The sequence below is a fragment of the Bubalus bubalis genome, chromosome 10 (assembly GCF_019923935.1).
Source record: "Bubalus bubalis isolate 160015118507 breed Murrah chromosome 10, NDDB_SH_1, whole genome shotgun sequence".
In the NCBI taxonomy this organism is placed as follows: Eukaryota; Metazoa; Chordata; class Mammalia; order Artiodactyla; family Bovidae; genus Bubalus; species Bubalus bubalis.
Genome location: NC_059166.1, coordinates 20,868,462 through 20,893,637, shown reverse-complemented (window position 1 = coordinate 20,893,637; position 25,176 = coordinate 20,868,462). Strand labels below are relative to the sequence as shown.

The window sequence follows — 25,176 nt, the reverse complement described above, 5'->3', positions numbered from 1 at the left end:
AGGAATAAAACTTAGAAATAAAGGGAGCTACTAATTTTGCTATCAACCTCTTATAATTTACAGTTTGTCTAAATCAATAAAAGACTGGTAGTTTATAATACAAAGTAGGGCAATTACAGGCTTCCCTCGTGGCTCAGGGGTAAAGAATCCACTGGTAGTGCAGGAGATGTGGGTTGAATCCCCGGGCTGTAAAGGTCCCCTGGAGAAGGAAATGGCAACCCACTCCAGTATTCTTGCCTGGGAAATCCCATGGACACAGGGGCCTTGTCCATGGGCTACAGTTCACGGGGTCACAAAAGAGTTGGACATGACTTACTGACTAAACAACAACAGGGGCAATTATAAAAATATCAAGTACTAAAATATAGCTTTTAACCAAAGTAAAAATTAATCTACTAGTTACTGCAATAAACAGATAAATTCCTTCTTTCTTTCTCCTTTCTATTGGTGGTGCTGCTGCTGCTAAGTCACTTCAGTTGTGTCCGACTCTGTGTGACCCCATGGACTGCAGCCTACCAGGCTCCTCCGTCCATGGGATTTTCCAGGCAAGGGTACTGTAGTAGGGTGCCATTGCCTTCTACTGGTGTACCCTCTTGCAATTATTTATTGAATGCCAATTCTGTGCCAGGCAACATGTTAGATGCTGGGGATATAAGTATGAGGTATATTTAGCTCCTGGTCTCAAAGGAGTCTGTTGGAAAAGAGAGAACAGTAAAAGGCAACCCACTCCAGTATTCCTGCCTGGGGAATCCTATGGACAGAGGAGCTTGGTGGGCTACAATTCATGGTGTTGCAAAAGAGTAGGACACAACTGAGCACAACCCTTTAAAATGATGCTACAGGACTGCATAAGGGGGTTATATAACAGACAGGGGCTGTGTTGGGGAGGCAGATGCCAGCTGCACCTTCCTAGAAGTGATGTCACAGTCAAGGGCAAAGAGAGGAATGAATGACATTAACGTGGAATGATTGGCATTAACTGAAGAAGATTTTCCTTTTTTGGTAGCAGAAGGATTATTAAAAGCACAGAAGTTCACTGCAGTCTTCTAACCTGGCTGGGGAGAAAATGCTGGAGACTCACTACTCTTGGAAGAGAACTTTTTGGTTTGTCATTTCTTTCACAGTAGCTAAGCTAGTAACTCCACATTTTGAATTGTTGTCATCAGTTTTTTCTTGATTTATATTCACAAATTTTTTACTATTTTCTTAAAAGCAAATTGTAGTATTGGCCCAGAAGAAGAAGTTTTATAACAAAATGTAAATATTTTAAAAGGTGATGACAAGGGAAAATGAGAACTTTTATAAAAGATTCAAATCGTATGTAAAGAGTTATGCAGATGTAATGTATTAACATTTTTAAAGTATGGAACATGCTTTTTGAGTGCTGACAATAGCATGAGGGTGAACAAAACTTATTTTAACCTATATTATGCTTTACAAACTAACTGTATAATCCACTCAATTAATACTTATTTTTAGTTTCTACTCTGCTGGAACTTTTATTCAGAAAGTAGAAAACAGAAGTCATAACCATTAGTGCTTTTCCTAATGCTTCTTTTTTATCATCTGGCTCTAAGAGCTTTAGACAGGTGGGATCTGTCAACTTACTTTGTAAAGCATCACATACAATTACTCGATAAATGCTGTTACCTGCTTTCTCGTTTTATCATATATGTCCTCTTCTTTGTAATTCTTTCCCAGTGTAAAAGTACCAGAAAAACCATGGCCTTTGATCTGTTTCACAAGGCCTTCAAAAATTAAACATTTGAGCATCCGTTTCAGAAGACTCCTGTTCCGCTGAACATCATATCTATATATAGAACTGACATATTTGTAGATGGAAAGAATAGAAACTCCTTTTTTTCCATTCATTTCTTTAACAGCTGTCAGGATCATCACACGTGTAGCTAAATGCAAAAGGATATGCTAACTCAGTCAAAACAATTAAAGCGAAAAGAAAATAAAACTCAGTTAATCTTAATGTGCATTAAGAACCATGTTAAGTAAAAAATAAAGATTTATTAAAGACATGCTGTCTGTATATCATCATTTTGAAGAATATGTACTAAGCTTATCTCAATTAAGAAATAAATTACAGCAATGAAAATTATTTAAGAAGAATTACATTAATTTGCTAATCTATGAATTAAGCAACAAATTATCTGGATCAAGTCAAACCAAAGAATAAATCTTTATTTTTGTTAAGATAATATGCCTTGTAACCAAACTTTGATGCAAAGTATAAACAACTGCAAAAACAATTATTTATAACAATTATAAGATATTGTTATTAAGGATTATAAGAATTAGAACAAATATCACTGTAAAAGGTGTTATCTTTAAGAGATTTCATACTTACGGGGGCACTGGACTTTTTCTTTTGGTTCAAATTCCATATTCTGGGTTTCTGTCTTTTTTACATTTCCACCAGAATAATGTGATGGAATGAAATAATTTACCACTTCTCCCTGATATAAACAACGTTTAGCAGTTACACAGTGTTTTGCTTTCAGTATTCCGAGTTGCTTCACAAAATTAACCCTCCTTCTATTAAGGAGATACAAAAGAGTTGTAACAAATTATGAAAGAAACCTTATTTTTTATTTCAGAGTTAAAAGCTAGCCATCATTTTAAAAAATTATGCATATTAAAGTGTGAAACTTCTGAAATTAACATGTTAAGGCTTGTTTAAAATTGTATTAACCCACTGAATTTGTAATAGCAATCAAAATAAGTTAAAATTAACACAGCTAATGAGAAGAAAACCCTCAAAAGGAAGTTACTGATAGTTAAAACTGTACATGCCAACTCATTTTTCTACAAAGGAAACAGACATTCCCTACTCTATCCCTTACTCAAATCTGAAAGGGGAGAAGGCAATGGCAACCCACTCCAGCACTCTTGCCTGGCAAATCCCATGGACAGAGAGGCCTGGTAGGCTGCAGTCCATGGGGTCACTAGGAGTCAGACACGACTGAGCGACTTCACTTTCACTTTTCCCTTTCATGCACTGGAGAAGGAAATGGCAACCCACTCCAGTGTTCTTGCCTGGAGAATCACAGGGACGGGGGAGCCTCGTGGGCTGCCATCTCTGGGGTTGCACAGAGTCGGACACGACTGAAGCGACTTACCAGCAGCAGCAGCAGCAGCAAGAAAACTCTGAGAGTTGGTAAAGTTACTTTTTATAAATCTTACAATTTTGTTTGTACATAGCATTGTTAAAGACTGAGTTTTTATAATAGATATTTTAGATTTAAAATTCATTGAATACAGGAAGTTTGAAACTAATAATTCTTTAACTTTATCACTTATGAAGTCTGAATATCATGCAAGGAAAAATTAAAAATCTAAAGTAGAAAAACAAAGGTCAACAGTATTTTTCTTTTAAAGTGACTTTTCAGTCACACTGGAAAATAATGACAAATTCAAATAATGTTATGCTGAAAATGTGTACATATTAAAATATTTACAAATGCAAAAAGAGTATTTATACACATGTACACAAATCACACAGAAAAATAGTCTTTTTTAGATATAAATATATGGTCAATATTTTATATTCATTTTCTGATAAAATAAACATAAATCTGTTTAACTCCATTTTTGTACCACAGTTAATTAAAATTTATTCCTGAAACAGTAAAAAAAAAGAAATCTGAAAGGATAATTTTGCAAACTTTATCCTATCAAAAGATCATATAACCACTAAGGTTGTGAGCATGATGGACCCTCCAGGTAATTAGCGTTATGTCTTTAACTAGTGGCCTCATTTCGGCAGGATTTAATGTGCTATTTGACAATTTCATTATCTGAAAATATAAGCTATAAGCTATGAGTCTCAGTGAAGTTTTTTTTTTCTTATAAACTCTATATTTTTAAACACAACTCTACATTTTAGAGGGTTTCCCCAGGGGTTCAGATGGTAAAGAAATCCACCTGCAATGCAGGACACCCAGGTTCAATCCCTGGGTTGGGAAGATCCTCTGGAGAAGAGAATGGCTACCCACTCCACTATTCTTGCCTGGAGAATCTCATGGACAGAGAAGCCTGGGAGGCTACAATCCCTGAGGCTGCAAAGAGTTAGACATGACTTAGCGACTAACACACATACATTTTAGAATAAAGACTATGTTTATTGAGAAATTTTGTTTGTTTCATTTGTTCGTTTCATTCAGAAATCTACTTACTAAGCTGCTGCTGCTGCTAAGTTACTTCAGTCGTGTCCGACTCTGTGTGACCCCATAGACGGCAGCCCACCAGGCTCTGCCGTCTCTGGGATTCTCCAGGCAAGAACACTGGAGTGGGCTGCCATTTCCTTCTCCAATACATGAAAGTGAAAAGTGAAAGTGAAGTCATGTCCAAGTCTTCGTGATCCCATGGACCGCAGCCTACCAGGCTCCTCCGTCCATGGGATTTCCCAGGCAAGAGTACTGGAGTGGGGTGCCATTGCCTTCTCCGACTTACTAAGCTATTTACCCTTTAATAAAGTTCTAATTATTTGACCCCAAGATTTACGTATCTGAGATGTGCTCAATTTTTGAAAAATAGCTCTCAAAAATATGTAGCAGTAATATGGAGATCTGAAGAAGTGACAAAACATTTGAGGAAGTAATCGAACTTTCCTAAGAGAATTTCTCTGTCAACTAGAAGGAAGCTTGATAAATTAACAGCGTATCTATCCCCTTCCTGGTTGGCCAATATCACTTTAAAAAACTTCGCCAGGTCACAAATATCCCATTTTCTGTGCCTATGTGAAGTTAACAACTAATACAAATCATAAGCCACAGAATAAACTGAAAGTGTTGACTTAAGTGCCAACCAAATGTTCAACATACGATGCTTTCTGGAGAACATATGCTCTGCTTTCCCAAGCCCTGTAGTACTCCTCCTACCTCAGGAAGAGTGAGAGCATCTTGTTTGACATCTTGTCGAGTATGTGTCAGAATCAGAGCCAAAACCTCCACTGTCTTTCCAAGACCCATCTCATCTGCTAAGATCCCACCAAGCAACTGTGGTCCAGCATTTGGGTACTCACGAATGATGCTAAAGGAAAATACAAGAAAAACACATCATAGGAATGCAAATATAAATCACACTGTTCCTAAAGAGAACTGGGAGAAATGCAGAAAAGTCTTACGCTTTTTAAAACTCTACTTTCAGTTGCAACAATTATAGTCCCTAGAGCATGAATATAAGAACTGTGAGAATAAAAAGCTGCCTGAGCTGACAACTTAAGCGTGCAGAAACAGAACTGCTACTATCATCATTTTTTTTCTCCCATAAATAAAGGGAAGCATGTCTACCTTCTGTGACCTTTATGAATCTGTGAATAAAAATGGCAGTAACTACTGATTCACTAATCATATTTAATCATTCCTAAAACTCTTTTATAATAAACAAATTTAATGAACTGGCCCATAAGGTGATATTTTTACTTAAAATTATAATCTCTTTAAATATCAATAACTATACATCTTAAGTCTATCCTACTGCATTTATCTACCAAAAGATTACAAGGCTATTAGTTCCATGTCTATCCTATCTATAAAACTGTCTAATGAGACTTTAATTTAGTATGCCTTCTGAGGTATTGCCGAGGCTGAAGATATATGCCATCAATCTCATAGAGGTTTTCATAATATTTGTTTTCAATATCAAGCACATAAGCAAAGTTTTGCCTTACCAGCCTGTGTATGGATTGTAGTAGAGTTTCAAACCCTCAGGTGTAACAATTTCTCGCCATAGAAAGTGTAAGGCATTTTCTAAAGAAAAATAAACCATTTTCTGTTTATTTTCCATTCTGCCAGATAATCACATTAAAATAAAAGTCAGTCAACAATCAGGATACCCTGGGAAGACACATACATGTGGGTAAAAGGCCAGGACCCCACTCTCATTCTTCAGTTATTATTCTTTTGCTTCCTTTGTTTAGCGCACAAATATTTTCCATAGAAGCAAGTGATAAGACAGAAAAACTAAAGCAAATTATACTTGCAATTATATTTTATTGGATACTTTATAATTTAACTTATTAATTGTATTTTAATTAAGCAAAGTATAGCAAAATGTACAAATTATACTAGTATAGAGGATTAACAGGAAAAGAAAACCAATACATATCAAGGCTTACCGAACAAATGAAAGCAGCCTGTCTTTTATACACGCTTAAAGAAGTTACCTTATATCGTTAAATAACTTCACAGATAAATGATACTGGGCTAATACATTAACTTATATCAGATCTAACTTTTCATATGGGTCTGAGGAGAGGAAAGGATTAACTGAGGAAAAAAAAATATCTAAAACTACAGCAATGAAGTACTGAGTGTGTGTCAACCAGCATCTTCCACTATCCCTTCTCAATATTTTAAGCTGTTTAAACAACTTAGTTGTAAACAACAAGTTGTAAGTATGTCTCTACTTCCAGTGAAATGGTTAGTCATTTTTTACCTTCTTCAGTGATTAATAGATGAAGTAGGAATACAGACATATAGGTTTTATAAAATGAAAAAAATTAAAAGATAGAAAGTTTTAATTTACGGGAACCACAGAGAACCGAAAAACCACTAAATGATGCATGTGATTTAATCAACAAAATCTAGCCTGGGGACTAAAAACAATGAATTACTGATACATTCAGCATGGATGAACCTCAAAAACATTATGTTGAAAGAAGGCAACTCCCTCCACCTGAGTGGACATATTTTATCATTGTCTGTTTCAAAAACAGGCAAAACTAATTTATGATGATAGTGGTTGCCTCCTAAAGGGATTGAAGTAGGAAAACTGACTAGGCAATGATGGAAAGTGCTGGGAAATATTTTATGTCAGCACTGTATGATACAAATATTAGAAGAAATTTAATATTTGTATTAAACAGGTAAAATTAATTTTAATCTTTTTGTCTAATTTAATAAAATATAATATTATCATTTCAATATGCAATCAATATAAAAAGTAGTAGTGAGATATTTCACATTCTTTTCTTTTTGTACTATTGGAAATCAGTGTGTATTTTAAACTTATACCACATAATCTGTACAGTCACATTTCAAGTCTCAAGAGGCATGGGCCAGTGTCTACTTTTGGGAAAGTCTGGTTCTATGTCTTAACTGAATTGCTAGTTACATAGATGCAGAGATTTATCAAAACTTATCAAACTGTGCCCTTAAGATCTATGCATTTACTGTATATGTTACACCTTAATCAAATTCCTTAGTTAAAAAAAATTATTTTATTTTAGAGAAAAAAATAACCCGTAGGAAATTCTATAGAGCTATAAGATTTCTTCAACAAATATAAGAAAAAAATAGGAGAGGAAATAAAACCTATGGACTAAAAGAAACTTAGGAGACACCAAGTAATTCCAATACTATATGGATGTTATTTGGTTTCAGATTTGAACAAACTAAAGAGAGAGAAACAGAAAGGGGGTTAATTTTTGGGTTTCAAAATTCATTTTATATATATATATATATATATATATATATATTTGTTTAAAAGAACCTGTATCTTTTAATGAAATAAACTGAAATATTAACAGATGAAATGATATAATAGGTGGGGTTATTATTGCTGTTCAGTCACTCAGTTGTGTCCGACTCTTTGCGACCCCATGGACCGTACCCACCAGGCTCCTATGTCCATGGGGTTTTCCAGGCAAGAATACTGGAGTAGGTTGCCATTTCCTTCTTCATGAGGCGTTACTACTTCAAAATAATTCAGAATATGGGAGAAGCAAGAGTAAGAAATAATATTGGCTATGAACTGATATTTCCAAAATAAAAAGTTTAAAAAAGTTTGTTGGAAAAAAAGTGGGAGAAATAAGGAAGAGCTATTCGTCACTAATTAAAATAAATCTATATAGGAAAAAGGAGAAATGGTTAGCACTTCACTTCCTAGGGTCCTGTAAAAATCTCATCTAGCGCCCATCCCTTTAAAGACAATGATAAAGCAGTGACACAAATGATTCTCATAAATTGATTACTTTTATAAAAACACTTACTAGATGACATTTCATTTTATTATTTATTTTGTGGAGTAAAGAAAATAAGTATAACTAGGAAGCTGAGATTAGTCACACGTTAGCCTCCCACTTTTATAAACTTGCTTTCTGTCCCTAACATTCATGATTAAATTGTATAGTTTCTTTCATATATTAGCACAATTCCCATCTGATCAGGTTACAAAAGCAATTCTTAGTTGGAAAGGCATGTAAAAAAAATTTCTTGGTTTTTAAAAATTCCATCAAGGCAGCCTTTACTCTAGTTGGAAAAATCAGTTCAAACTTTTATGGATGAGGGAACTCATAAATGAATTTCTCTAGGTGTCAATTTTGAAGGATGTCTTAGAAAATAATTTTGTTCACAGTAACACACCCATTCTATCCCATGCTTTCAATATGATTTGTTTACTGACCGATTTCCTCCACCCTAACTCTCTCATCTAATCCCTCTTATCAATTTGCCTTTCTTTAAGTATCTTATACTTGCCACTAGCAGGGCTGCTTTTGAAATGCTCCTGTTGTAGCATCCAGTTGACAGCCTCTCTTTGGTATGGTCTCAACACAGGGGTCAGCGCAGGATGCTGGACATCCACTTGGATGGACGGAGTTTCTTGCTGATGTGTCTGCTTCACAAAGTGATAGAGTTCATCAATGTCCTGTCCCTCTGGCTCACTATCGGAACCTTCCTCATCCTCTTCCAATACATCTGTATATCCAAGAACAAGTGTACTCAGAACAACAAGATCTACATTTACAACTATAGGCAATTCTTATTCCCAGAACATACCATGTACTCTCCTGACTTTGGGGCTTTGCTTAGTGTGCCTTTTGACTGATCAAAAATCTATGCTTCCACCCTTCAAGATAATATAATTGATACTTTTTTCATGACATTTTGTTTTCCCTGATCAGAATACTCTCCTCTGTATTATGCAACACTCTTATACATTGGATATAACAATACATTGCAATCTTTCTCGCAGTATAATTGTTTGTGCTCATTCATCCCTTCCCCACCGAACTGTAATGCTCTTTGAAAGCAAAGGCTGTCTTTTGTTTTTATAGCTCCTCAGAGCAGCCAGCATGTGCTATGCACATCGCAGATGTTTAATAAACCTCTGAGGAACTGAATGTGAATATCTATTGCAGTTTGTAAAAGAATAATTTATTTTACTTTTACAACATTAAAAAAATCCACAGGCAGACAATTTTCCTACATCTAATAAGACAAAGTTTCCCATTCTATTTCTTATGCTAAAAAAGGATAGGTATTTGGTAACAGCAGCAGCAGCCAATTAGGAGACTAAGAGCTTATGCCACCAATACAAATTCATAAGAATTTGAGATTCATTTGTTGGGCACAATTGCCCTGTGGAAAAAGATTCATGCCTACAATGTGAAAAAAAACAAAACTAAACAAAACCCTCAAACTCTTGAAAAATTTACAAGGCCCCTATTGCCAATGATTTATTACTGAATGGTTTCAAACAGGCCTACACACATTTGTAGGACATACCTCACATGCCTTAAAATAGAGACTGTACCACAAAACACACAATTAACTTTTTTCAATAAAAATTATGTCCTTTTAAGATTTTCAAAAGTTTACAATAAACTTTACATGCTTGGCTATTTCTGTTAGTGCAGGTGCATATTATTAGTAATTAAATTTGAAGTTTTCCTTTGAAAAGTTCCAATTTTATTATTTTTAAAAGGCAGAACAATGGACTCTTATCATAACTCTGAAAAAGTTCTAGATGTACTTCAAAGCATTCCTTCCAATTCTGAAACCAGTGATTTTCCTTTTTTTATGTCTTTAGCATGCAAATGATTTACTATTATTAGTATTATGAAGCTTTGCAAAGAATGTACTGCAGAAAAACAACTCAATAACCAAGCTTAGAAACTGATTTCCCAGATATCCCAGTATAAAACTGTTCTGATTTGCACCAGAAATAAGGCTGACCCACCATGAGCAGGACTTGGAGAATCTGAGCCGTTTTTCCAGTCGTGCTGATGGGCTGCAGCAAGCCATCCACACTCTCCCTTGGGAACCAATGGCAGACAACTCTGAAACTGCAGTCCTGACCAAGGATGCAACTTCTTGCCAAGAAACAGTAGCAAAGTTAACTGGTCTTTATGGGAAGCAGGCTCTTGAGATTATTTGTCAGACTGCAAAGGAGAGGTGGAGTAAAGGCTGGCCAAGAATCTCTGGCCATGACAAAATAAAAAAAAAACAAAAACAAAAAAACACAGCAATAATGCAAAAATTCCAATCAGCTCAGATCCCTTTATATTCTGCCTATTGATGCCATCAACATTTCTTGAGTACACACTATAAGCTAAGCATATTATTAAGCAAAAAAAAACAAAAAAAAACAAAAAGTATAGTAGTGGGTGCATTTAAGGTAAGTATAATTTTGTCATATAGCAATTTTATGTTGGTTGTTCAACTTTATTATGGTTTTATTAGCTGTTTTTCTGGTTGTTATATACAGGATTTGGGAGATATCCACAGCTCTTCAGTAGCAGCAGTTTTTAAGTTTACTTTAAAAATTACCTGGAACAATAAAATTGTATAGTTTTTCCATCACTCTCTTCATTAGTTGATTGAACTTTTTCATTCTTGAACTTGCATCACTCAGAAAATCTGGTTTTGCTAGGCCAGCTTCCAAAAGATAAATTCCAACCTACAAATAATTAATCAACATTAAAAAGTTTTGACTGTACTACACCATTTTTTATGACCATATAAGAAACACATTTTTAACACCATCAGTTTTAAAGGTATTCAGAGTATTTACCCCACAAACTCTAAATATATACCTACCAAATCTCAGATATTTCTGATTTCAATAACAAATTTATTTTGCAAATGGAGTGTTTACTATGTATGATGCACCATTTAAGTAGCTAGAAAAAAAAATTTTTCCCTACTGGAACCAAACCTGCAAGACTGTGATGAGAACACCAATTCTACCTACCAAGTCAATGATTTCCCAGCTAGATGATCATCAGAATAATCAGTGACGCTGGTTAAAAATACAGATTCCCCAAGAAGATTCTTAAGCACAGATAGGTTTTACTAGATGGTAAAGCATCTGCCTGCAATACGGGAGACCCAGGTTTGATCCCTGGGTTGGGAAGATCCCCTGGAGAAGGAAACGGCAACCCACTCTAGTATTCCTGCCTGGAGAATCCCAGGGACGGAGGAGCCTGGTGGGCTACAGTCCATGGGGTCACAAAGAGTCAGACACGACTGAGTGACTTCACTTCACTACTAGATCAAACACTAAAATGTTCAGGAAAATAGGCCCTGATGAAGGTTGTACAGCTTGACTTTGGTGAAACAATGTACTATGAAGCTTTCCAGTCAAAATACTTGAATTTGAATACTGGCATTGATATTTAAGAGCTAAAAGAACAAACAAAATGATTGATTTTAACCCAAATGTTGTCATTTGCAAAATGGAGAGACAACTATATGAGATAGCCCACTTAGTATAATTTTAAAAGTTCCTAATGGTAGATAATCAACAAACACAGTTTCCTTCATTTCCCTGTATTATGCTGGGCCTGATCCATGATCACTGAGAGTCTCATATTCTTTCAGTAAAGAACAAAATTCAATCAGCATTACACTGGAATAAGTGGCAAAGAGTACTTTTCATTATTATTTATATTCTGCTCTGTGTTTGCTTAGAGATGCCTTGCTATTGCAGCAGTAAGTGTTTAAATATTTATAAAAGTAGGGATTAGGGAAGACAGAAGAGATCAAGACTTGATGTGGGTGAGAAGTGGATAGAACACAGGCATACAAACCACAAATTCTTAAATCTGTTTTTAACTTGAGCCACAATTTGTGGCACTCACAATCACCAGAGAGGGGATGCTAGGTTGCAGAGTTTGACCGTACAGGGAAGAATTAATTACAACCTAATGCTTCTAAATTTTCTCCTTTCCTTCAGTCAATTCTGAAGCTATAAGTAGGGCTATTGATATAACTGCTTTTTAGTGTGAGAAATGTATAACACACATGTATGATGTTTTCAACTGAACAAAAGTGAATTTAACATTTTAGAATTCAAGTATATTCAAGTATATTTCAAGTATTAGCATGAAGACATATTAACTTGCTTTATAGTTTTCGAAGTACATTTACTTACATTACCTCCCCTGATTTTCAGCACTGTTGTATGAGGTAAAAGGAATGAGTATTATTTACATTTCATATGGAAAGAAGCTGAAATTATTAGAGTCTTTAAACGAGTCACAAAAAGTTACTTGGCTAGTGAATAGCAGAGCCTGAAATGAATCATAAATTTATTCATCCATTTGCTGAAAATCTGTTTAGTATTTGGTATTCCACTGGGCTGTGAAGATTAAAAAAACTTCATAGTCGAGTGAGGGGGGGAAGGTCTAAAATGGAAGTACACTACAAGCGATCAAGGCAAAAATAAGCATGTGAGTCAGGTATTATGGGGGAAGAGCATGTAAAACCATCCATGGAGTTTAAGAAAAGATCTCCCCAGATGAAGTAAACCCTGAGCTGCACATTGAGGAATGACGAGGAATTTTGAGGGATGAGGAAGCAACAACCCAGGTAGAGAGAAGTGTGAGAGCGAAAGCACAGATGCAGAAAGACATCAGGGTGTATGCAGGAAACAAATCAATTTGTAGCTTCTGGGACAGAATAAAAAGCAGAGTGATAAAGAGTTGAGAAGGAGACAAAGCTGGAGGAGACAAAGGCCTATCAAAGGAGAGACTTATATGCCAGATTATAGTTAATTCTGTAGGCATAAACAAACTAGAATTCCATTTGCATTAGTACCATACCAGCCCAGAGACAAAGGAGAGAAAGAACTGAAAAGGCAGTGACTTAAGAATTGCTACTGGAAGAGAAAGAGATAATCAAGATCCAAACAAGTCGCTGAGAGTAGAGCTGGAAAGGGTGAATCAGGAAGATCCCAAAAAAGTACAGCCTGGAAATGACTGGCTATGGTATATATATTTTTATAGTTATTGAATGCCCCCAATGAAGTATACTTTGGCACTTAATAATGAAATGCTTATCGCTGGCTTTATAGGGCTTCCTTCTAAGTTAATTTCAAAATGGGGTATCCAATGCAGAAGAACCTTAAAGGACACCACATAAATTGATACCTTGATAATGTTATTTTCTTCTGGTTTTTGGTAAAGTTTTATTCTTTTCTTCTTTTGCAGCCATCCCAAATCTTCTAACATTTCACTGCTGAAGGACGACTCCACTTGAATTCCCTTGTCACAGATACGGACTGGCTCATTGAGTCCTCTTTCTTTTTTCTCTACATTTTCACATCCTGAATGAACATAGATCAGGAACTGATTGCTCAACTCGGGACTCATCAGTGTAAAACTCTTTTCAGAAAAATTTTCAATTAAACACTGTTCAGGAAGAAGCTGAAGAGTGAATTCTCCTAGAAATGCTTTCCAGGAATTATCAAAGTTATAGGGAGAAATTACAATATTCAGCTTTACAGACAAAGGAGAAAAAATGCCACCAGTCTCTTCTTTATCAATTGATTTTGAGATGCTCACGGCTTTGGAACATCTCTTCTTTTCTCTATGAGTCACTTCTTCCTTTAGACTGTCATCTAGGATGATGCGGTGAGCAGGAGAGGCGTCCAGACCTGGGCAGGACTGCTCGTCATCAGTTAAGATGAGAGGTTCATTCCTTCTGTCCTCATGCATATTCCAGCAAAGCTGCTGTTGCATTTCCTCATCTACCCTCACTGGGGGAGCACGTTTCCGTCGGCTGCTCATTCTCAAGTTCTCTTGGTAAATGTGAACCCTAGAAGATAAACACAACAGCAGACATTCCAAGAGAGGATTTTAGTATTAAAATAGTCCCAGATGAGCAATTCAACATAGAATAATAATCCCACACATAACATGAAATCTTTAAAGAGATACATAAAGCAATGGATAATTGTTTTTAATAAATCAAATATAGTTATGGAACACATTGACTATAATCTCTTGTATCACACAAATCCTAATGATTTTAACGGTCTTTTTAGAGAAATTTAATATAGACAAATTTTTGTTTAAAATAAATTCTAAAAATACATTTAATGAGTTTTAAATGCATGATAGGTAAATCTCTCAAATATTCTGGAAATGCTTATTTGAAAACTTTTAGTAACACTTAAACCCATATAATCACTACAGGATTTAATTTTGTTTTATAATTCCAAAGGGTTAACAAAACTTCACTTGACCCCGACACAGCTTAAAAATCTCTAAAAATATATTCTTTTTCAAAAGAGGAAGATGAAAATATGGAAATGTATTTCTTTTTGTGAATTAGCCGATAAAAAGAATAAGAGGATAGCTAGACAAGAAATAAGACGGTGATAGATAGTAACAAGGGGAAATAAGGCAGAGACAATAAAAGAAAAGAATTTAAAAATACAGGAAAAAAAGAAAAGAAAGCTTTTTCAATTAAGTTGAAAGTAGCCTATTTAAGGCAGGCCCTAAACTATATGTGTGTGTGTATATATATATATATATATTTTTTTTTTTTTTTAAAGTCACTTAGTCATGTCCGACTCTTTGTGACCCCATAGACTATACAGTCCATGGAATTCTCCAGGCAAGAATACTGGAGTGGGTAGCCTTTCCCTTTTCCCAAAAGAATAGCCAATTTCTACATGTAACACAGAACTCAGAGAAGTTAAATCATAAAGTCACAATGATGGTTGGTGCCTAATCCAATGTATTCCAAGCATGTAGCTGAAAAAAAAAGAGAAAGGAATGTATAAATAAAATTTGGCTTCAAGTGCAGTTTAATAAATATTCTTAGTAATCTCACTTTTTAAATAAAATCCAGCCAGGTACTGGATGAGTCCCCAGTAAGTATTCAACACCATCCTGTATTTGAGGAGAGGATATAAAAGTAATGTAGATCAAACCATGGTATTTAATTCAGTACAAACATCAAGCTGCGTTTGGTTTTGTGAAGACAAAATCAGCACACAGAGCAGTCTACACTCCTCTACTCCTGCTAACAACCCATTCTCAATTATTCTGCCCTGAATCTAGCCCTGTCTAAGATAATATAAAATGATGGGACATTTCAGCTGTCCAGAAACTTTTAGGTCTTCGTAAAGAATGACACAGAAGGGATCAGAATGGAAAGCTAAGTGACAGCGTGAATGTGTTAGCGCAAGACATGAGAGCATCACCAAGGGGGCCGCCATGTTTAGTGGTGGGGCTGGCAGTGGTGGGACCCGGTAGTGGAACCTGAAGTGGAGACCCACAGCACAAGAAATGTTAAATGAAGTACTCAAGGCAGAGGAAAATGATATTAGATGGAAATTTGGACCTACACAAAGAAAAAAAGCATTATGAATGAAAAATATCTGCATAAATATTAATATTCTTTTTCTCTTGTTTTTACACTCCTTTTAAAGATAATTAACTTGAAACAAAGTTGCAAACTTCCTATTCTTAAAACTGTCAGGTCTTCATAAAAAGAGAAAATAGCACAGAGATCTGATGAAAGATTTATATGTGAAATATATAAATAACTCTTGCAAACCAATATTTAAGAAAAACCTTATTTAAAAAATGGACAAAATTGCTGAATTGTCATTTCACAGAAGATGATCTCTAAGTGCCAAATAAACACATGAAAATATCCTTACCATTGTCAGTCATTTAGTGAAGTTGCTCAGTCGTGTCTGACTCTTTGCAACCCCATGGACTATAGCCCACCAGGCTCCTCCATCCATGGGATTTTCAGGCAAGAGTACTGGAGTGGGTTGCCATTTCCTTCTCCAGGGGATCTTCCTGACCCAGGGATCGAACTCGGGTCTCCTGCGTTGTAGGCAGACGCCTTACCGTCTGAGCCACCAGGGAAGTCCCGTGTCAGTCATTCAGGCATTGCAAATTCAACTCATAAACCACAATGAGAAACTACATATCTAGTAGAATAGTTAAAATGTTAAAGACCGAGAACACAGAATAACTAGAACTGAATTCTCAAACATTCCAATAGAAAAGTTTGTCAACTTCTTACAAATTAAATATATACTTTCTGTACAGCCTATTAATCCCACTCACAGGTGTTTACCTAAGAGAAATAAAAAACGCAGAATCATAAAAAACCTAAACTTGAATTTGTTAATACCAATTTTGTTAATAAATGCCTAAACCTGGAAACAACCCAAATGTTCATCACCTGATGAATGGATAAAGAAACAGAATGTTACTCGTAATAAACTAACTACTGATACATACAACATGGATGAATTTTTAACACATTATACTAAGTGAAGGAAGCCAGATGTCAAAGACTATATAGTGCCTGATTCCATTTATATGAAATTCTAAAGAAAGTAAGAATCTAGCGTTAGAAAGCAGATTATGGTTTCCAGGGGTCAGGAAGTGGTAAGAGGTGTGACTGACAGCAAAGAAGCAGAAGGGAAACCTTTGGGGTAACAGAAATGTTCCACAGGTGATCACATGCTTTTATACATTTGTCAAAATTCATCAAATTGTTTATATAAAGTTGTTGAATTTTACTGTACGTAATTTATCTTAATAAAACTGATTTAAAAGGTAAAAACAAAAAGCACGTATAGAAAGGAATTAAAAACTCTTAATAGCTTTAATAAACTTGAAATGTATTGATACAATACATAATTTACTAACAAATTGTAATGAGTACAGTTGGCCCAATAAATAGAAAAATCTGAACAGGACAATAACCATGAAACAAGCAAATATTATTTATCTACCTAAGATCTACCTCATTTCCTGTTGACAGAACCTTTCTCTTACTGAGGAACATGTTAGCTTTGTGATTTAAAAGGAGAGTGGTTTCCTCAACAGCCCCAAAGAAGTTGTTTGTGTAGTCCCATAAGGATGCCGACAGCTGCATCTAACTTTAAGAGGTAGTATTTATGTTAAAAACAAAAAGATTTAAACTCAGCTCTTCATTCTCCCTAGCCATAGTGCAAGTGCTCAAAAGCACTATGTGACCAGAAGCTACTGTAATGGACTGACAATAATTGAACCTTTTCATAACTGCAAAATGTCTATCAAAAACTGCTATTCTAAGTTAATCACGAGAATTCCATCCCCTTAATCAGTGCTTGGTTTATGAATATGGAGGTGGCGGTCTACAATCAACCTCTGACTATAGTTAACTACTTTTCAAGCATCTTATCTCCCCTATTACCTTGGATAAGACATCAGAATGATATAGAAAGTCCCTAATAACCTAAGTGCTTGCCTGTGTCCAGTTCTCCTCAGAGCACAGGTTGGAATACTGGAATCGAGTCAGTCTACACCGTTATCAGTCAGCCACCATCATAAATATGGTGTATAACATATCACCCAAAGCTCTGCCTGGAGACAGCAATCATTTATTTTCACAGATCTGCAGATGAGCTTAGGACTGGCTGATATAGGCTAGGTCTCAGGAAAAGCCGCTTGGCTCTCCTAAGTATAATCATCCTTCTCCTCGTACCAGCAAGAAAACCCAAGAATGATATTATGACAGTGACTGAGGAGTAAGAGTGCAAATCCAATCACACAAGTACTTTTTGGCATTTGGTCAGGGTAAAAACACTAAGGTTCCATGGGCCAAAGCAAGTTCACACAGATGGACTCAGTCAAGAGGTGAGGACATGGGGAGGGAACTGGGCCAGCTACACAATCTAGCTCACTAACCACCATCATATTAGTAACATGGTGATGATGGAATCATTAACTCTAATGGCCCCCAAAGCAACTGGCTACAGAATCTCACATCTGGCAAAGCAATGTGGCTTATATGAGAGAATGTGAGTTTGGGGGTCCTAAATTCTAATTCTAGCTTTGGCACTTAGAAATTATCTAGCTTCTCTGTGTATGTACAAGAGCATAGCAACTGAAATTTAGCATATATTCAGTAAGTGGTAGTTGCTATTATTATCACCCGAGAACACTATAAACTACACTTTACAATAACCAAACTTTAAAGTGGCAGGATGGGGAACTATAGATCAGTGTGTTTCAAACTTGACTGAACACTAGAACCACCTGGGGGAAATTTTCAAAATCCTGATGCCCTGGTGCTAGCCCAGCCAATTAAATTATCATCTCTGGGGCAGGGCCCAGGCACTACCTCCATTATTTTTTTAGGTTCCCTTGGTGATTCTTCCCTGGTGGCTCAGACAGTAGAGTCTGCCTGCAATGCAGGAGACCTGGGTTCAATACCTGAGCTGGGAAGAACCCCTGGAGAAGGGGATGGCCACCCACTCCAGTATTCTTGCCTGGAGAATTCCATGGACAGAAGAGACTGGCAGGTTATAGTCCAAGGGGTCACAAAGAGTTGGACACAGCTGAGCGACTAACACTTTCACTCTCACTTGGTGATTCTAGCATCCAGCTAAGTTTGAGAAACCTTGTTATGGATAGCTAGCTGCCTACGGAAACCCATTTCTTTCCTGGCAAAGTACAGCATAGATGGGAAATGTCTGCTCATCTGGTGGTGCATCAACAGTAGTCCCATGACCAGTCTGAGGCCATCAATTGCAAACAGAGGTTAATATGTGCCCTTTCTATTACGACAGTCTTGTAATAGACATATTATTGAACCAGAACACTTTCCTTTTACTCTATGTTCTTTTCTCTGGTAACACTCATCCTCATGCAGTATCTTCTAAATTATATATACCACTATAATCTGCACATTCACTCAGATGTTTGCTTCCAACTTGATTCTTCCAATGTCACAGTATTATCAAAGTATTTATCAATTACAATGATAAGTTCAAGAAAAATAAATACCATGGTTTCTAGCAGGCTCTCCTTTCATTCAGTTCTCTACTGAGCCAACATTCATGATCTGCCTTCTCTCTGCCCCACTACCCTGTTTTGGTTAACTTTTTTTTTTTTAGGAGACTTTTATCTAGGGGTAATTCCTGAACCAAAGAAGATTAAATTATTTGATCAAAGCTACTCAAAACCATAATGTTAACTGGAAGCTAATGTCAAGTCCCAGTAAAATTCCATGTATCTCTAATCATATTCCAATTCTAAATACTTCTCCTTATTTTCCTCATACCAGATGAATCTTCTTCTTCCCCTCCTTAAATATCAGTGTTTGGGTATAACATGATTATATATCACAGTTTCCTACACGAACCACACTTTCACTCTCATTCCTTTAAATACCTTTTGCTTGAAATGCCCTTTCATGCTTTTCGGCCTATCAATATCCTAATCTCCCACAAAACGTTCCACGACCAGGTATGCTGAGTTAAGGGCCTCTCCTTCTTGATTCCAACTGCTGCAGTGTTCTCAGCTGTTTGACTCTGAACTACTTGAAAGCTGGGCAGGAACCCTATTCAGCACTGTACTCCCAATGCCGGGTCAGGGCCAGGATGGAAATGATATACAAAGTAATGTGAAACAAAGATCTCTAACTCTGTGAATATTCTCTCTCTTCTCAAGGACTCAGAAGTACTTTTACTCAAATTTCTTTTTGGACGAATCTCACTCAACCACATTCAAACAGACTACAGGTAGTGTGAAACCACTCCTTACAATTTATGGCCCAGAGTGAAACAGAGAAAACTGACTGATCCGTGTCTTTAACAGAAAACAAAGGTAGACTGCTGGAAAAACAAACATAAAATGTTAAGTTACTAAGACAATACAACAAATGGATATCAATTAAACTTATTCAGATTCCCCCCCCTCCAAATTACTATCTCTTCATTAAAAGATAATTGCCAATACTGAATGATATAAAACAAACCCATGGTAGGTCCTGATTTAGGCTATCCAGGAAAACAGAGAGTATATACATTTGAGATATCGCACTGCAAGGTAAGCCTTAAGCAAGTGAAACTCAATCATTACTGATGACTGAGAAGTTCTCAATGACCTAGCATTACCACAACTTTTTTCTTAGTGATAACCCCAGCGGGTTGACAGTATTTTCCTCTGCAGAACTCTAAAATATAGTTAGTCACAGATACTTATAAAAGGCCTTGATTTTTCACCAGCAGATTCTATTCCCCCAAATCTTTCTAGCCTGAACTCTTAATAACAGATTTAATAATCCTGTAAGTACAGTTCTTTAGGCCAGACAAGAAGAGGATATATATAACTAGCATCCTTCAAACTATTTTATTCTCAACTGCCAGCTTATTAGCTAAGTGGATTCTGTAAACTCTAGGAAGTGCCCTGTTTTGCAATACAGAACCTTTATCCCACTACTGCTCACTTCTATCTTGTTTCCAGCATGATTTCTCATCATAAACCAACTATCCTTTCTGGTGACAGTACAGGTATCATGGATCATTCCGATTCATGGGAGTTTCATCATTCTTGCTATCACCCAAAAGAATAATTGAAAATAGCTCTAATAAAAGTATTTTTGTTTATTAAAGTCACAAGTTAATTCAAACAGAAGTAGTGAAACTCGCTCAGTCATGTACGACTCTGCGAGCATGGACTATATACATAGTCCATGGAATCCTCCAAGCCAGAATACTGGAGTGGGTAGCCGTTCCCTTCTCCAGAGGATCTTCCCAACCCAGGGATCGAACCAGGTCTTCCACACTGCAGGCGGAAAAAGGAAAACACCAAACATCTAGGGTTTTTACTTCATTGCTAAGGTCAAATCCCTTAGAAAAAAGGCACAAAATCACTGTTTACTAATCCTGTTTATCTGATAGTGACCGTCAACCATCAGAAAACATATGTTGGTTCAGAAAAGTAGAAACTATCACGGAGTCAAAAGGCACAAAATGCAGGCTGGTTTTGAATGCGAATGTAATTAACCTGATTCCTGCGGTACCTGAGAACTTTAACTCAGAGGCCCCGGCCTCCCCTTTACTACATTTACAATCCGGCACACCAATAAGCTAGGCAGCTGCCCAGTTCCACTCTCCAGGGGCATATCTGCGGAGAATGGTGATACCCACTCAGTTTTCTTCCGAAAGACTCAAAAGCGGTTTGAGGAGTCTGAGCAAGGCTGTCAGCGCCGATCGCTCCCAGCAGGCCGGGCAAACAAGTTGCCTGGAGGCGGAGGAGCTAGATCAAGGGCCCTAGGACGCTCGAACGAGACACCGTAGGCCCCAGTCCGCGGGGGGAAAGCAAGCCTCCCTTCCGCGGTTCCTCTTCGTCCCGGGCAAGCCGCGGCGGTCCCCAGGCCCGCACGTCTGGGATGAGGAAGGGTCGGGGAGACTCGCGCTGCGGCTCCCTCTCAGCCTTTTAGTTTCCCAGGCTTCAAAACAACGGAGTCGTCCCTCTCTCAGACCTCTGTACGCGTCCAGAAACGCCTTCCGCCCCCGACCTCTGACCCCTGACCCTCTATCACCCAAGCGCCTACCTAGACTGTTTCTCCAAGCCCCTAGAGCCTCTCTGCACCAAGGCCCAGGGCCCTCTGTTGCCCCTGCAGGTCCCGGGCACGCATTCGCTATCCACTGAACATCGGCCTGAGGTGGGCACGCGCGCTTTATGCTGGTTTGTGTTGGGGTTCCCGGGGGGCCCAGAAGCCACTGCGCCTAGATGCCGGGCGCGCGCTGGAGCGTGGGGTCAAGGCGAACGCGTACGTCGGGACGCCCCGCCCCTTTTCTCCAACCCTAGCTTCATGAGTCTCTTCTGCGCAAGTCCACACGGTTAGAGACTCTCGAAGGATACCGTTAGAGTCTCGCGATAGCTACACTGAGCCATTAGAGAATATGTGATAGGCTGAACGTCAAAGGAGGAGGTGGCACTCTAAGAGGATTTAGAAGTGGGCGGGGCTGCTGGCTGAAGGTTACGGGTCATACTAGAAACAGATGTCAAGAGCTGTGTCTTTAATAAAAAGAGGAGAATTCTGCAGGTACACCTTGTAAATTGTTTCTAGAAAGCAGCCACTAATTAGTTACGGTTGAAGTTTGTCTCAGAAGTTATTTTAAAAGACTCTCCAGGGAGATGTGAGTAAATATTTTAAAATGAGGAAAAAACTACACGTATTGTGACGAAGCTGGACTTCCAATATCTTAAGCTTTTTTTTTTTTTTTTTTCCTTTTTTTCACTGAGTGGTAGCCATTTCTCTTGGAGGTAGGCTTATGCCTAGGTAAACTCCGAAATCACTGAGCAGCTTCAGAACCAAGAGCATGGAAAATAACGGCTCAGAGAGTAAAGAATCTGCCTGCAATACGGGAGACCCCAGTTCGATCCCTGGGTCGGGAAGATCCCCAGGAGAAGGAAATGGTAACCCACTCCAGTATTCTTTCCTGGAGAATCCCACGGACGGAGGAGCCTGGTGGGCTACAGTCCATGGAATCCCAAAGAGTCGGACTCGGCTAAGCGGCTAACACTTTCAGACATGGGGCACTCGATGACTGAGTACCTAATGAGGACTTTGAATTATGCTGGGGAAGGGCGTCTTGGCCTGTGTGATCACAGAAGCACAAAAATAAGTTCTTGCCTATAGGAGGATCCGTTAGCTGTGGAGACAGTCCAGAGTGGTCGATATTCTCAGTACAGAACTTCACGACAAACCTCTAAATCTAAGAGAAGCTATTTCCGTAAACAAAACCACTTAGAATACAGTGGAAATCAGTGACCTTATCCAGAGTTTCCGGAGGCAAGCTAAAAAAGTAGTCCTAGTGCTGGAAGAGTAGGCAAGCAGAATCCCGCTTCATTGGAGAACTAAGCCTTTTATTAAGTGCAGGATATAATGGAGTTTTTCTTTTGGAAGTGTAATTTGAAACTCCGTACTTAGATGTATATGGCGCTGCGACAGGTGGTCTTTGATAGTTTTATGTCACATTTCACCAATGGAACAGAAAATCAGGCTCATAATTTTACCAAGTCCTGCTGGTGCCAGGTAGAGATATTTTAAAATAAGCCCAGCCTCATTTCATTTTTGTTCAATGTTATCGAGTAATTAGTCTCTACAGACATTATTGTTAACCTGTACAAAATAGTAAACTAGGGATCCAGTTATATATCTAGAGATGTTATTTCAACTCTCTCATGTAATACAGAGAATTCTAATACAGTAGCATATGCTTACAATCAAGATTTTAACAGTTTTTACAATGGTATATATGTTCAGTCCTGTATTTTCAAAGTATAGCCTTTGAGTAGTTCTCTATGGAGTAATGTGTTTTTCAATATAGAATCACCAGAGCTAATTTCAGAAAACGTGACTCATTTTTGCACCTTAGCATTCTGGAAGCTCCCAGCTGTGAAGCAGCTATTCACGCCTCAGTTCAGTTCAGTTCAGTCGCTCAGTCATGTCCGGCTCTTTGCTACCACATGGACTGTAGCATGCCAGGCTTCCCTGTCCATCATCACCAACTCCCGGACCAACTTGAACTCATGTCCATCAAGTCAGTGATGTCATCCAAGCATCTCATCCTATCTCATCCCCTTCTCCTCCTGCCTTCAATCTTTCCCAGCATCAGGATCTTTCCCAGTGAGTCAGTTCTTCACATCAGTTCAGTCCCTCAGTCATGTCCAACTCTTTGCGACCTCATGGACTGCAGCACACCAGGCCTTCCTGTCCATTACCAACTCCAGGAGTTTACCCAAACTCATGTCCATTGAGTCAGTGATGCCATCCAACCATTTCATCCTCTGCTATCCCCTTCTCCTGCCTTCAATCTTTCCCAGCATCGGGGTTCTTTCAAATGAGTCAGTTCTTCACATCAGGTGGCCAAAGTATTGGAGTTTCAGCTTCAGCAACAGTTCTTCCAGTGAAAACTCAGGACTCATCTCCTTGAGGATGGACTGGTTGGATCTCCTTGCAGTCCAAGGGACTCTCAAATGTCTTCTCCAACACCACAGTTCAAAAACATCAATTCTTTGGTGCTCAGCCCTCTTTATAGTCTAACTCTTACATCCATAGCTGACTAGTGGAAAGACCATAGCCTTGGCTAGATGGACCTTTGTTGGTAAAGTAATGTCTCTGGTTTTTAATATGCTGTCTAGGTTGGTCATAGCTTTTCTTCCAAGGAACAAGTGTCTTTTAATTTAATGGCTGCAATCACCATCTGCAGTAATTTTGGAGCCCCCCAAAATAAAGTCTGCCACTGTTTCTACTGTTCCCCCATCTATTTGCCATGAAGTGATGGGACCAGATGCCATGATCTTCGTTTTCTGAATGTTGAGCTTTAAGCCAACTTTTTCACTCTCCTCTTTCACTTTCATCAAGAGGCTTTTTAGTTCCTCTTCACTTTTTGCCATAAGGGTGGTGTCATTTGCATATCTGAGGTTATTAATATTTTTCCCTACAGTTTTGATTCCAGCTTGTGCTTCATCCAGCCCAGCATTTTGCATGATGTACTCTGCATATAAATTAAATAAGCAGGGTGACAATATACAGCCTTGACGTACTCCTTTCCTGATTTAGAACCAGTCTGTTGTTCCATGTCCAGTTCGAACTGTTGCTTCTTGACCTGCATACAGATTTCTCAAGAGGCAGGTCAGGCAGTCTGGTATTCCCATCTCTTGAAGAATTTTCCACAGTTTATTGTGATCCACACAGTCAAAGGCTTTGGCGTAGTCAATAAAGCAGAAGTAGACGATATTCCAGAACTCTCTTGCTTTTACAATGATTCAGTGGATACTGGCATTTTGATCTCTGGTTCCTCTGCATTTTCTAAATCCAGCTTGAACATCTGGAAATTCATGGTGCACGTACTATTGAAGCCTGGCTTGGAGAATTTTGAGCATTACTTTGCTAGCGTGTGAGATGAGTGCATTTGTGTGGTTCACTCCTGGAAGAATTCAATTCATCCACCCATCTAGATGCTAAAGATGTAATAGCATTCTCAAGTGGAAATCAATTGATTGGACATCAGCCGATCAGGCTATCACTCAGTGTTCATAGAGTTCAACTGCCTCTTCTTGAAACTGTAAATGTGGTCAAAGTCAGACTACTTGCTTCCTTGTGTGGTCTCACTAGGCCAAATTTATAGTTACAATTCCTTTTGGGGACTAGATTTACTCTAATCTTGCCCCTAACTCTGGTCTTCTGTTTTAGGAAGATTGTTACAAGTTTTTCTCAAGGAGGACTGATTGAGAGGGAGTAAATGAGTAAATGCAAATTTAAATCCCTTTGCAGGCAGAAACAGCATAACTGATGCTTTATGAGTAGAACCTTATTTTTGCAAAGCCCATTCATGTAC

The 25,176-nt window shown here is 37.9% G+C and overlaps 1 protein-coding gene across 5 annotated transcripts in view; it reads right to left on the bottom strand.

The window, feature by feature from the left end:
* SHPRH (SNF2 histone linker PHD RING helicase) overlaps positions 1-21,626 on the bottom strand; it is an 89,053-nt gene extending 67,427 nt beyond the window's left edge. The window contains exons 1-8 of one of the 5 annotated variants that reach the window (XM_025294432.3): positions 21,381-21,625; positions 13,169-13,835; positions 10,566-10,695; positions 8,493-8,711; positions 5,684-5,762; positions 4,893-5,043; positions 2,360-2,468; positions 1,651-1,907 (exon numbers count right to left, since the gene is read on the bottom strand). In XM_025294432.3, coding sequence (XP_025150217.2) covers positions 1,651-1,907; positions 2,360-2,468; positions 4,893-5,043; positions 5,684-5,762; positions 8,493-8,711; positions 10,566-10,695; positions 13,169-13,807 — 1,584 coding nt within the window. In that variant the 5' untranslated portion in view covers positions 13,808-13,835; positions 21,381-21,625. Of the gene's footprint in view, positions 1-1,650; positions 1,908-2,359; positions 2,548-4,892; positions 5,044-5,683; positions 5,763-8,492; positions 8,712-9,975; positions 10,052-10,565; positions 10,698-13,168; positions 13,836-20,973; positions 21,350-21,380 lie in introns of those variants that run through there. The other 4 variants (XM_044924129.2, XR_006542294.2, XM_044924131.2 and 1 more) reach the window with 4 other exon arrangements.
* Positions 21,627-25,176: the final 3,550 nt, after the last annotated feature.